At 37.2% G+C, this 14,283-nt stretch overlaps 1 protein-coding gene and 1 long non-coding RNA gene across 4 annotated transcripts; one reads left to right on the top strand and one right to left on the bottom strand.

Moving 5' to 3' along the window:
• Positions 1 to 2,544: 2,544 nt before the first annotated feature.
• LOC123318851 lies at positions 2,545 to 4,574 on the top strand. The gene is made up of 2 exons (XR_006538408.1): positions 2,545 to 3,292; positions 4,401 to 4,574. It is a non-coding gene; the product is annotated as an uncharacterized LOC123318851 (long non-coding RNA).
• A 143-nt stretch (positions 4,575 to 4,717) lies between these two features.
• Positions 4,718 to 13,386, bottom strand: LOC123318812 (phospholipase B1, membrane-associated-like). 3 transcript variants are annotated; one of them, XM_044905555.1, is made up of 7 exons: positions 13,211 to 13,386; positions 11,651 to 11,844; positions 9,344 to 9,620; positions 5,887 to 6,273; positions 5,434 to 5,582; positions 4,953 to 5,121; positions 4,718 to 4,890 (listed from the first exon to the last, which is right to left on the bottom strand). In XM_044905555.1, exons 2-7 carry the CDS (start codon positions 11,768 to 11,770, stop codon positions 4,730 to 4,732), a joined length of 1,263 nt encoding a protein of 420 aa, XP_044761490.1. In that variant the 5' UTR covers positions 11,771 to 11,844; positions 13,211 to 13,386; the 3' UTR covers positions 4,718 to 4,729. The 3 variants fall into 3 exon arrangements, with proteins under 3 accessions (XP_044761490.1, XP_044761491.1, XP_044761492.1); XM_044905556.1 differs by lacking the exon at positions 13,211 to 13,386 and adding an exon at positions 11,985 to 12,411; XM_044905557.1 differs by lacking the exons at positions 11,651 to 11,844; positions 13,211 to 13,386 and adding an exon at positions 10,080 to 10,604.
• Positions 13,387 to 14,283: the final 897 nt, after the last annotated feature.

Genomic DNA, 14,283 nt, shown 5'->3' with positions numbered 1-14,283 from the left:
GAACAGCCAACAGGACATGAAATTGGGTTGGTGTGAACTGTCGAATTAAATTTTATTATTCTTATATTAATATCTTCGGTTTGAAGGACTCTACTGAGAGTAAATGGCCACAGAAGTCTCAATTATTCATTTTTCAGAATCTGCAGGTTTTTTTTATTTCTAAAAAGATGGGATCAATGAAATGATCGTCAAGGCCGAATGGCTGCATCGAGCTTCATGAAATTTTCAGGTTCATAACTAGAAGAGTTGCTCTCTCAGAATATGTATCACATTTCCATCTACGGTTACTTTTATTGAGAAAAAAACCACTCGAAAACTGACTATCGAAAACTTTGCACACATTGCCACATTTGCCACATTTTATTGATTATTTCGATAGGAATTTACAGAAATCAGTAGGAAAAATATCCAAAGACTGAAAGATTCATAAGGATACACAATTAAAAATGTCACAGATTTCCGAAAAATTTTCTACGAATTTTTCCCACGTCAAGGAAATTTTGAATTTGTCCAAATTCTCTATCAGTCAACATCCTGAGTGGAATCTTTTGTTCGGAACCCCTGTTTCCTTTCCATTCTGTCTACCCATACGATGGAATAATTTCTCCAAATTCTGGAAATACCATACTATAATGAACCTTGACTGGTTTACTGGTTTTGCTACCTTCTTGATACATTGTTATGGTACAAGTTCATTAACTCTGCACTTCTGAGAGAATATTCAAAACAAAAGGTTCAATTCGAAATATTCTTGATGGGCAGTAAAGAAGATGCCCCATATTTTTGAAACCTAGGTTACTTACTTCCGTACCTATATGAATATTATTAGCTTGCAGTCATTATATCCATCATAATAATTAAGACTTGTTAATGGATTATGGAGATAAAGAAGCTCAGTTCAAACTTTTCATACTACTTGACGTATATTATCCAAATCTACCACTCAAAAAAATTGTTTTCGTGGTAGATACCATGGAATGTTAATGCTCCATTGTTTTCAATGAAAATGACTTGGTATATCATTCCTGCATGCACGATATCTAGAAAATTCATTATGGTATGTTCATAACTTTACGTGGTCATATTTATGTTCACACTATTATCAATTTCAACCGGTATTTGATTATAACACAATGGTTAATCTATGTGTAATATTATTTCCAACACTTTTCATTTTCGACCAAATATTTACGGATGACAGTATGTCAAATTGAGCTCTGATAATCATTTCAGCATATTAAAACAGTATTAAGTACATCTAATTATCAGTAAGTTCAAAATTTGGATGGCCAAAATCAACAACTGATAACCTACCCCTGTATAACTTATGAAAACTTCGAATGAAATTGATCAAATAGAGATTGAATTGTTTTTCCGAGCATTGAAAACAAGTTTATTGGTATTCGAAATTATCTTGGTCGCGCGTCAAAAAAATTGAATGGTCTGGAATAATTGTCGTTGTAATAAATATTTTTTTCGTCGATTTGTTTCAACCTTGTTCGATATTTTCACGTGGAAAAATGAGGCGAGATTGTTGATGTTGTTTTTTGCAGTGGAATAGTTTTTGCAATTTGAAAAATACCACCATGGTAAATTTCATCAAGGTTCAAAGCTTGAACTTTCTGTTGATCTATATTTCAGGAATATCTGTATGGATTAGAATTGTAAGAATTATACGCATGATGTTGATATAAAGAACCAGATGTCCAATTCAGATAGACGGGATTTCACTATGGTATAGACCTATTGAATCATCAACTGTTTGGCTCTTTGGAATCTACAAAACGAACTCTATGCACTCCATATCCTAGGACAGAAATAGAGCACCCTTATTTCAAGACAGGAGAGCAAATATGCCATTTCCAAGATGAAAATCCAAACGAAGGGAGATAGGCTTTCGAAATTCCTCGCAATAGATTCAGCGTGTTCGAAAACCTATATTTTCATACCAAACTTTCGAATATCTGACACTGTGTAGGATCATTTTTTTTTCCACTTTTCATTTTCGTGTTGACTTCGAAGAGCCCTCTGGACTGCAATTCTCTATTGAAGCATCAACTGTTTGGTTTTCCAGAATCTTCGGAACAAATTCTATGCACTCCATATCCTAGGATAGTAATAGAAAATCCTGATTTTCAGACAGACTAGCAAATAGGTCATTTTAGAGGGGTCTAACCCCTTGCTCATTTTTTACCCAAAAATCGAGATTTTCGAAATCGAGTTTTTGTGCTAGGGAGGAGCCTAGGCAACTCTGATTATAGAACCGGAAATCCCAACAGGATCAGACGAATATAATAGGAGATATCGCAGATTGAAATTTGTAATTTTCGAAAAATGCCATTTTGAAGATGAAAGTCTAAACGAAGGGAGATAGGCTTTCAGAATTGCTCGCAATAGATTCAGAGTGTTCGAAAAACTATATTTTCATACCAAACTTTCAAATATCTGACACTGTTCACGAGAAAATAAATTTTTTTGTTTTTCCATTTTTCTTTTTTAAGTTCAAAGGACTCAAGTTTGAAGGACTCTCTGGAGAGCAGTGCTAGTAAGTAAGGAATACAACACAGATAGTGTTGTTGAGGATCTCTTTTTGTCAAGCAGAAGTAGATAGTGACTCTTCCAATTCTCCGATGAACTTTAGAAATAAACAGTCCCACACTGGCGCATTGGTATATATCATCCAATTATCTCAATTCCAAATATATCTTTCAATTTTTGAATCGTCATCGATTGAATCCAATCTATCAGACCCGCCAAGACACTCTTATCTTTAACAAATCATAAACATGACTATTGGAATAATAACGCGATGCCTATGATGTTACAATAATCCACCACAACTTCTATCAGACTCAATCGTTTAATCTGCCCAGTGTTGTGTAGGGGGCCTTGTCACAATGCCACAATTTCCAACGATAACTGACTTCCTTACTTACCCAGACACTGCTCCAATTGACAAGCCTAATCAACAAGATTGTCACACTCGTTTACAGGCCTTTATTCGATTGTGTTTGAAACGACGTTGTCAATAAACTTTTCTCGAAGTGTCAGTGTGCTGTCCGGACTAGAAAAATGTACAAGAATCCCTTCAACAGAAGACATTGTACTATTCGTCAAGTGTTCGACAAGCTATTTCACGTCGAGAACCATAAGTGGAAAACTAAAAAGGTAGAAGATAGGGCGAACTCTACCAGTAGTAAGACTTTGAAGAGTATCTATTCACCCTCCTGCAGCTTTAGCTTGAAAAGAGAGAGAGTTAGAAAATGAACTGGAAGATTATTGAACAAGAAAGGTAAATAGTTTGACCATAAAATACCTTTCCTCATTCCTTTCGTTGTGATTTTTGACGAAATAAAAATTAAGAGTAGAATACCAACGAAAATAACAAAATTCTTGAATAGAACGCCAAAAAACACTGCTATTACAATTTTTCTACTATAATCCCAGGTTTTCTGTTCTGATTTAGCTTCGTCTCGATATATTGAGTATTAAATTTAAATTTTACAAAGCAACGATACTACTGAATGGAAGTAAGTAAGGGAACAGAACAGGAAAACTAAAAAGAAATTATACATATATAAAAGGTATATTTTTCTGTTGCGGCGTGGGACACTTTGTATATGTGATGTAGCTCACAGTAAAAATAGGCTTTCGATAAATAGTGACTAGTGTGAGGTAACAGAAAGTTATAAAACAGACCTGTACAATTTTCAAAGTTTTTCAACTAAAGATGTAAGAAATAATGTAATTGGCAATAATTACTATAGGCGAGACCTTCAATTTGGGAACAATTTATGTACTGCAAAGATGTAATTCACTCTCAGACTCACAAATGTTGTTTTTTCTTGATGGATGCCCATGTATCGAGTGCATCGAAACTTTAATGGCTTCATTAAATTGGAAAAAAGCGTGGTCGACAATGCAGATCGATGAAAAAACTCTATGTTCGCCTGAAAGTGAATAAAAATGACACCATAAAGTGCAGGGAACATTGATTTTTTTAAGAATGACAATCTGTTGATATATGTCTTGTGAATTAATATAATCCTATCCAGGAAACGAAGAATTAAATTGCCTGTATGTAATTAAGCGGTGACAGTTTCATTGTCATCTTTATCTTTTTTTATTCGCATTTTTATATGGATGAGGGCTTGTTATCCGTATCTAACCTGGGTAAGACCAAACTTTCAGAGAAATCAACCCTATAAATAGTTTTCTTCTTTAATTATTATTATCATAATTAATTGCATCTAGAAGTTTATTAACAATATAGTGTGATATGACTTCATTGTACAAAATGTATAGTCTATATCAAATTGTAATATTTATCTGTAGTATTAAAATCTCAATTCGAATCTTTATGTAATTCTTCATTGATGTTTCTTCCTTTGTTTTTTCAGGTTTGCTGATCTTACGATTCTCAATGCTTCGATTTAAAAATTATAGAGGTAGAGACTCCGAGTATGAGGTTTTTGTAAATGGCTCTTAGTTTTATTCTCATATTATCGAATAATTTATGTACAAATAGCTCTGTCCATAGTTAAGTGAAATGATGAATAAATAAATGATCCACAGCTCCTGATTTGCTCATCCACCAAAATAATACTAAGCCGCTCCAAGTTTTAGGAAAATTTTTGCAGAAAATAGATGATTAAAACACCACAATTTATTAATATTTTATTCTCAATAAATAAATACATATGTACATTGACTTCTTTCAAAACATAGATCATTGACGTCCAGTCGCCAAAAAATTTCTGGAATTTCTATTTGTGAAAAGATACGGGGATTCTTTGGAAGGGCAATTGAATTTTTCCATGACGTAGTTCATCATCTTCATGCTCTTTTTGCCTACTGGTTCGAGTAAGTTGTTCCACAAAAGATTGGCACCTGCAAAAAATTCATAGTGATGTAAAATTGTCTCATGGAAGAATTAATCAAAATGTGATTACCTAACGCATGCCCCTTTTGAGAAAAATGAAAACAGTCGTATGTTATATAGGAAATATCGATGACTTCATCGTAATAATGTGCTGGATCTAAGGGTGCATTGAAAAGTTTCATGAAAGGCTGTAGGACCACCGTGAAATCTTCCTTCACGTCATATCTACCACTTGCTATCTGAAAAAAAAATGATTCGAATTGTTTATAGAGTAAGATTCAACTAAACCTTTAAATTTAAAGGGCAGTAATAGTAATTTCTACTCAACAACCTAGTTGTTAATTCAAGCTCTTGCTAAGAGATGGCATACTTCTGAAAGCATACCTACAGTGACTCTAACCTAACCAGAGTCACTGTTCTGTTACAGTCACTGTAAGCATATCTTGTTAGAGTCACTGTAGTTGAGGTAGCATACAGTGTCGTATTATTTCCAGAACCTGGCAAGGGTATTATTGCCTCCTAAGATTTTTCCAGTCTTGCTTCACACTCACCAATTGTTCTTCGGCGTATTGATAGTTGCGAGCTGCTTTGATGACAGTCTCCATCTCGTTGCCACCTTGATGATGGAAACAGGAGCAGAAAAAGACGTGGAGGAATTTGCACATCATTGACCTCTTTACCCTGAGACTAACCGAAACGTCTGAAAAGAAAATTGAGGTCATTCCCTGAAGAAATTCTCTTTATTTCGTCCTTCATCATTTTTTACATCAGATAAAGGCGATAATATGAGTATTTTTCTCGTGTTGAGTAGAGTAGAGTAGATAAGAGGAAAGGACAGTAGTGGAGGGGGATGTAACGAAGTAGATTTTTTAGAAGGAAGCTGCGAGGGTTTGCATAAACCTCACCCTCCCACCTTCAACGAATTCGTCGGTAGCATGAAAATTTCACTGTCGCTCAGACAAAAATTCAAGAACCTCCAAATCATTTACCTTAGATGTAATTACCTAGTACTGGAATCAGATTAACGAAAGTTCTGGGCAGCGTGTTCTGTAGATAATCCAGTGCGTACATCAGTTGTCTCACGTGCGAACTGGCAGAACCCTTCTCCTTGTCGAAGCACTGCGCCGAGCAGATGTCGTTTGCTCCGAAGAAGATCGTGATCATCTTCCAGTGGTTCTTGATGTCGATTTTCGGATCGGACTTCATTTTTTTCACCAGGATCTTGGCTTGTCGCAGAGCGTCCTCGTCTGCCGATACTGGATAGGCGACGTTTAGTTTGGAGTGGTCTGACAGGAACTCTCCGGTTCCTGTTGAGTACCCTGTGAGGTTTGGATTGTACTCTTTCAGGATGTTGGGAAGGGTCAGGTATTCTCTCCAGGTTCCTTCACCGCCTGGAATCAATCAAATATGATAGAAATTCATGAATAATATGTGGTGACGATAAGTCTAGGTTCATTTACTCTGGAATCAAGAGGCAAACAGTCTTGCAAGGCTCAGAGCCTTTCTGTGGTCTAGGAAAATGACCCTATGAAGAGGACTTTCTGGAGAGGAAGAAACCAAAAGAGAAACACTCTAGTGGAATCTTCCAGGATCGGATCATTCCAAAAACTTCCTTCGAGGTTTTGAAAATGCAAGATCCAAGAAGTAGTTGGATATTGCCTCCTCACTAACTTACTCAAAGGACATTGTTGTTTCCTTGAGAAGGATTGGATGAGAATGGGTTTGTCAGAAACTGAGGAGTGTAGATTCTGTGGGCAATCCACCTGTTCATCTGGCTACAGAAGTAATGTCTTGTATAATACCATAAAGCAACTGTCCAGAGACAACAAAGTGACTCTACTATGGGTACCAGGGCACTGTGGTGTTGAAGGAAAAGAGAAAGCCGATGAACTTGTGAAAAGAGCATCAAGGTTTATACCCGCTGGACCTGAGCCTTTCTGTGGGCTTGGAACATAGCAATACAAGACAGCGGTCCAACGATGGCATTTGAACAACAGATTAACCTTCTGGAGAAACACTCCTGGACTTTCTCAGTCAAAGAAATTCGTGATGATTTCACCGACCTACACCAAAAAACTGCTAAAGCTGTCACAAGCTAAGCTTTGGGTGATGGTGGGACTGCTGACAGGGCACTGTCGGTACAAATATGATTTGTACCGTATGGGAAAGTCAGCAGATGAGATTTGAAGCCTCTGTGGATCAGAAGCAAACAACAGCTGAACATATGGTATGCAAGTGTCCAGAGCTGGCTGGCCTAAGAACCATTCTTAAGGGGAAACAGGTCCAGGATACTCACGAGGTAACGGCGCATGTGTGTGTGGGGGGTGCAGGTTGTGTGTGTGTGTGTGTGTTTGTGTGTGCGTGTGTGTGGTGTAGGGTGTGTGTGTTTCGAGTGTCGAGTATCGTGTGTCGTGTGTCGAGTGTCGAGTGTCAAGTGTCGTGTGTCGTGTGTCGTGTGTCGAGTGTCGAGTGTCGAGTGTCAAGTGTCGAGTGTCGAGTGTCAAGTGTCGAGTGTCGAGTGTCGAGTGTCAAGTGTCGAGTGTCAAGTGTCGAGTGTCAAGTGTCGTGTGTCGTGTGTCGAGTGTCGAGTGTCAAGTGTCGTGTGTCGTGTGTCGAGTGTCGAGTGTCAAGTGTCGTGTGTCGTGTGTCGAGTGTCGAGTGTCAAGTGTCGTGTGTCGTGTGTCGAGTGTCGAGTGTCGAGTGTCGAGTGTCGAGTGTCGAGTGTCGAGTGTCGAGTGTCAAGTGTCGAGTGTCAAGTGTCGAGTGTCAAGTGTCGAGTGTCGAGTGTCAAGAGTCAAGTGTCGAGTGTCGAGTGTCGAGTGTCAAGTGTCGAGTGTCGAGTGTCAAGTGTCGAGTGTCGAGTGTCAAGTGTCGAGTGTCAAGTGTTGAGTTTCAAGTGTCGAGTGTCGAGTGTGCGGCGTGTGTGTGTGGTGTGTGTGTGTGGGGTGGGTGTGTGTGTGTGTGTGTGTGTGTGGTGTGTGTGTTTGTGTGGGGTGTGTGTGTGTGGGTTAGGTGTGTTTGTGTGTGTGCGTTGGGCGTTTGTGTGTGGGGTGTGTGTGAGTGTTGAAGGAAATGAAAAAGCCGATGAACTTGGAGAAAGAGCATCAAGGTTAACATCTTCTGGAGCTGAGCCTTTCTGTGGGCTACCAGTACCAATATAAGGCTGAGGTTCAACAATGGTAGTTGAACAACCGAATAACCCTCTGGAGAAACGCTCCTGAACTCACTCAGTCAAAGAAATTCGTTATGATTTCACCGACCTACACCAGAAAACTGCTAGAGCTGCCACGAGCTGAGCTTCGGGTGATGGTGGGACTGTTGACAGGGCACTGTACAAATATCATTTGTAGCGTATGGAAAAGTCAGCAGATGAGATTTGTAGGCTCTGTGGATCAAAAGCAGAAACAGAGCTGAACACATGGTATGCAAGTGTCCAGAGCTGGCGGACCTAAGAATCAGTCCTGGATACACACGAGGTAACGGCTAAGGTCCCTTAGGTTGTTTTCAGTTTTATCAACACCATTGACGATCTCCTTGGGTTCCTATGAATGAGTAGGGTAGAGAACAAAAGATCTACATGGTCGCAGTTCCAGAAAGGCTAATAAAGAGCCATAAAGACCCCGGTTCAAAAAATAATAATAATAGTAGGCAAGACGTTAATTTTGCCCGAAGAACCATCAGCAAAATTAATGCAAGATTATGCGTCATTAAAGTCGAGTTGAATTCGAAAAGGAATAAGGCGTTGTCTATCGTGAGAAATAGTTATATTAGTCGAAATTGAAAGTTGCTATATTTATATTAATAAGCTAATTATCGTTGGGAATATAAATGGATTCACACACAGGGACCCCAAATATTCTCAAGCGGATGATGACTTTCATCGTGTGCGGACATAATAGATTCAATCGATAAATCTCAAAGAATGATATCCATCCAGTAAATCATACACAAACCTGTTATTCACCGGAAAAGTCCGGTATAGCTATAGACGTGTCGGAACTGTATATCCTTTTCCTTTTCGACCAATTCAGAAATTGGTGAATTTGGAATAATTTAGCAGACATATTATGACTATTACGTGATCCACGTATGGCTGTATCGTAACGCTGTCAAAAGTGGAACTTTCGATAAAAGATTTGCTCTCGATTAACAAGATGAGGATTATGTTATAGATTGGGCTCTGAGGAAATATTCGGTTTGGCAAGTTTGGGTAGATGCCACATGATCTACCCTGCTGATTATTCATGTAGCTGTAGATAAATTGAAAGAAAATTCAGATATACAGAGGGAATATGATACATTTTTGATTATTTGTCAAATATGTAATAATTTTTCAGCAGAAAACTGACAGAAACTGAACTGAGCATACATTATATAAGAGCCAGTAGAAGGTAAACAAAATGATTTGAAGCAACATGGGTGGGTATATAATATATAAAGTGACCCATAAACGTATTTTACCTGCACACCAAGATATGCCCCTGTACTCTATCATGGTCCCCAAGGCGTACTCTTCCATAGCACCGTTTCCAGCAATGAGGGAGTCCCCCATGGCCCCTATCACATCTATATCACCAGGCCTCAGTTTGTGAACGCTGTTTGGAGGATACAAGGATCTGCCTATACCTGGAGCCGTTGAGTTTGAGCATGGAAACGGCATATACGGGGAGAAAGGCTTCTGTTTTCTGACGTTGCCAACCCTATTTGGATATTTTATCACGAAATTTCCATTGTTGATCTGAAAGCATAACATCGTACTCAGCTCTTTTGCTTCCTTGGACTGTGTTAAATTATATTCGCGAAACTTTCAACTGGTGATATTTCCATGTTTCATCTAATTCTAATTATTGTTGTGTTGTTGAAGTATTTTTTTTGTTTCAATTATCAGTGTCTAGTCCTAAAAGACAAAGGACCAATTTTTCCCATTAGAAGTATAGTTGACTTCATCAGTTTTTATAGAGGATGATGGTGATGACATAGCAACAATTATATTGAACGAAAAACTTTGAAAACTTGAACAGCAGCACTTCTTAAGTGTCTCAGTATTCTGTATCTTGAATCATGACTTTTTTCAGCCATCTATAAGGCGAGCCTTTGACTCGTACAAATATTTCAACAGTGTTTCTTTTGGTCACAAGAATCTACTGTTAAAAAGACTCATACCGGCCCTGTATCTAGGGAAGTAGAAATAACAAACCTGTGAGAACCTGAATAGAATATTCTGATCATTCATTGGCTGCTTTACTACAATTTCCTAAAAAATTGGAGATTTCTGTGTTGGTGTTCACTTCGTCGTGTTTGCTAATGATTTTCTTAAGCAAACACTCTGGTGAAAGCGATCAAGAGAGCTCATAGCCTTTCTGCATCCGTCTTTTCACGAATACCAACCAGCACATAGGACCGAATACCAACTACACACGGTGTCACAAGAAATATATCAGCAAACAATACGTTCCTCGATAATTTTCACTAATTCATGTGCTGCTATCAATATTCAGAGAACAATTAATTTGTATTCAGAGGGTCATTGTTCTTTTCACTTTCCAATAACGCGACCAACATTATGACAGCATATTTAAATTTCAGAATCCGGACTGCTGGATTGGGCAACAAGCAACGAGAGTGTTCCAAATTGTTGCCGACGAAAAAAATTTGATTTTTGACGCAGTGATGACACGAAGGGAAAATGTGTGATGGACGGAAGAAACGTTGGGTAATAAAACGTGGATTTATGATTATTGGCTTTTGATGAACGATTGAGAAGTGAGAGGTGAGACTGAGACAACATATTAGCCTATATACTTGTTATATCTTCGCTTAGTTTCAGGGTCATACAGTGTGAGTCTTTGAATCGTATGAATATTTCAACAGTAGACTCTTGAGGTAAAAAGAAACACTTTTTTTCAATACCAATTCCCGATTCCAAATCTGTGGCTTTTCTAAGCATAGTTGCATTAAGCCAAAGTACACAATTTTCCGAATATCATAGATATTTTCTATTTTTGAACATCAAATTGATCGAAAACAGCGCATTATACGAGAAATAATGAAGAATACTTTTATTTCACAAAACGTCCAAAAATATTCATTAGATAGCTTCCATCTAAGTTTCAAGAGTTGGGTTCTTTGAATTTTGGTATTTTCAAGGTACCTAATGGTCACATGAATCAAATAAATGAAAAACTACATTCCAAAATTCATTTCATCCAATAAAACCTTCTGTGAGAACTAAAAATAACTTTTTTTAATGGTTTTTCAAGGACCTGTATCTTTAAAACCGAGTCGATTCGGAAAAAATGGTAAAAAAATGAGCATATAAATGTCGAATCCATACGTCATTGTAATTTCGCCAGCCAGAATCGAAAGACAACCGGATTCATAACGGAATTTCACAAAATTCAGAGTCGATATTTCGATGCATTAAACATAACTATTCACTTGCGAAAATACAAGTCCCAATTTCGTAACAGTCAAGCTTGTACGAGCATTGATTTGTAATGATTTAATGTGTCCTCCTTTCAGAGAGCTTTGCCTCCAAGATCACCTCCTGCATTTCAATATTTTTTCATATGAGTTATAAAAATATTACGCAATTCTTTTGGGGAATTCACTGCGTCAAATTTTATTCGCTCTATAAAACAATTCGACAATATCATTTGGCGTTGGTAGTATTCGATGAATTCAAATGAATTTCGTGTATAATTAAACGTTTTATTACTGTGCTGACATATGAGTAGAATCGATAAATAATAATAAACTGTTACTCACCATTGTAGTTTTACTGAGGTAGTTGTACAAGTAATCCAAGACTGACCTTTGACAGGAAACGTTATTGGCCAAATGTATACAAACGATGGATATCAAAGAAATCCATCTGCATAAGAGCATTTTTAAGGTGACAGCTTTCTCAACAAACGGCCTGCTAAGGTATACTATCAAAGCATGGCTCAAACTCTCTTTCACTGCAAAAAGGAATACTATATACTCAACAACCAATAACTTATTGAATATTTAAACACTCAAATTTCACTTTTGTACAAAAAAAGCATTGACAAGAATCTTTTAAGGTTTTATTACACAGGGTTCAAACAAGAAAATAAACCTTGATATTCTTGAGAGTGAAGAAGCAACTAAAATCTGATCCACATCATTTTTTGAAACCGAATAATATGTAGGCATTAAATGGTCTCACGCACACAATTTTTTCACTTTATTTTCTCATAAACTAACAATTAAACGGTCAATAAGGTCAGGACTCTTGTCAGGTAAAATGTAGAGCCGAACAACAACCACTATCCATGCCAAGGTACATCGAAGAAACCAAGAAGTTAACTAACAATCGCAACTGTGAAATGATTACTTTATTGTGTTGATTGAAAAAAATGCATTCTCGGTTTATTTTTTCAACTCACAGGGACGCAAAAGAAACGTTCGTCCTTACTCAATGTCCCATTAAATGAAAGTCAATTGCTAGTATGTGTTTTATGCAAATACCGAGTGTTTGCCGTACGTTCTAAGTACAAACGAAGCATTCGTTAAGTAGTCTGAGTGATCACTGAGCTAATTAATTGGTTCAATGAAAACATATGAGATAATGATTTAATTATTGACCCTAAATCCTTGCAAATTCATGTAAACGCTCGTTGTACATTAAAACGTAATGGAATGAACATGGACAACGTATTTCGAAGATGGAAACTATGATCTGATTGGCTGAATCATTTTTCAATATAATTATACCTTTACTGAGAACTTTTTCAATAAAACCAGGCTGTTTGATTGTCGATCTAATGAGTGTGATATGAAAACCAATTTTCATTGATTAGTTTCCGCGTTATTGTAAAATTAACCCTTTTTTTAAACCTTGGCAATTCGCCTTGGAAATTTTATAAAAGTGAAGGAGAAATAATAAATGTTGGCCACTGTATTGTGAAATGATCTTTGTGATTGAATTATATATACCTAATTTGAGCAATTGTTTTATTGTTATATCAATAATAGAAAATTGAAAGACGTGGATTTGAAAGATTTCAACCCTTTTCCAATGAATTTGTTTTCAATTTCAATGAGTATATATTTCTGTTGAAATTTTGGGAAAATCAAGACATAATATCTACGATCTTCTCATTTATCTGGTATATCCTTATCGATTAACTAATTATATGCTCCATCAAAGTTAGCACCCATTCAAACCAAACTATTTTAGAAGATTGAATAGATGTATGCATTTGGGCTGGGTGGACCAGAATTTGGCAGTCTCTCCAACACATGCTCGGTTATAGTCCTTGATGAAGTCACAAAAAAAAAGAAATCGGTAGTTTTACATACCGGAATATGAATGAAGAATTCCATAGCAGGCCACACCAAACTTTTTTTTTCACTTAACACGTTCGTATTAAAATCTAACGATCGAATGTGGTTTATGATAAAGAATCAAAATTGTGGAGACCGACAAAAATCCACTGAGAGGGGGCACCCGGGGCAGGAATCGAACACTCCATATCGGACTGGGCCCCGAACACTTTCTTCTTCGAGGATCGTGCATTATCACATCCAGTGACACCGTTTACTATCACTACAAGGAAAAAGACGATGAAGAGTAACGAAATAGAGACTTAATTTTGAATAGCGGGCTATTTTGCCAGCTGTCATATTTGGAGCAATCATTTTTGACAGATTAACCTTCTTTAAAATGAAAATGGAGCCCTGTTTAGCTTTGTAATCGCAACTCGTAAAGACGGCTTAACCGATTCTATTCATTTTACCTTCAAAACATTCCTCATACTTTGTAGATTGTTTTACTGGAAGAAAAAAATCAGAAAGGTTGCCTAGGAAACAAGAAAAATCAAGAAATCTAAACGTTATTCAAATTTCGCGCGTGAAGTGTATGTTGGGTAGTCTATCCTCTAGGCACAAGTGATTGACACTTCCTGACGGCAGATAGTTGACAAATGAACTTAACGAACAATACGATTTCAATATCACTGATTTATCGTCCTCAAAGTTCAGCGTTCTGGTGGATCGTAGAGCTGACAACCATCTACGTTCTGATCACGCGTAAACGTAATCAGCCACGCTTCATCACATAATTCAGATGATAGTGAATTAACACCGGTCATTATGGTATCGAAATAATTTATAGACACCGCTGTTTCGTAAGTCGATGGCTCATTTTCATTCATGCTCATTATTAAAGTATCCCGTAAGATATGATACGGAAACTGGGTAGGATCCTATCAGATTGAAGGAGATGATACCAATAAATAACTCTGTGATGCATCTCGCGATGTTACGTGTGTGGAAGCTAGAAGGTTGAATTTTAAGAAGAAACCTCTCTGTTGAAAGTTTATTCGATGCATACAGAGGCAATATGCTAAGTTGACTGACGAGGAAAATTCAAT

This window comes from Coccinella septempunctata, chromosome 8 (assembly GCF_907165205.1).
Source record: "Coccinella septempunctata chromosome 8, icCocSept1.1, whole genome shotgun sequence".
NCBI classification, from domain to species: domain Eukaryota; kingdom Metazoa; phylum Arthropoda; class Insecta; order Coleoptera; family Coccinellidae; genus Coccinella; species Coccinella septempunctata.
The sequence above is the reverse complement of the archived record's forward strand: the minus strand, read 5'-3'. Positions and strand labels throughout refer to the sequence as shown.

Coding starts and splice junctions, on each gene's coding strand:
- LOC123318812 (XM_044905555.1), bottom strand. CDS start 11,770: ATGCTCTTATGCAGATGGATTTCTTTGATATCCATCGTTTGTATACAT. Junction 9,621..11,650: donor ACCTCAGTAAAACTACAATG/GTGAGTAACAGT, acceptor TTATGCTTTCAG/ATCAACAATGGAAATTTCGT. Junction 5,583..5,886: donor TAATCTGATTCCAGTACTAG/GTAATTACATCT, acceptor TTTTCTTTTCAG/ACGTTTCGGTTAGTCTCAGG.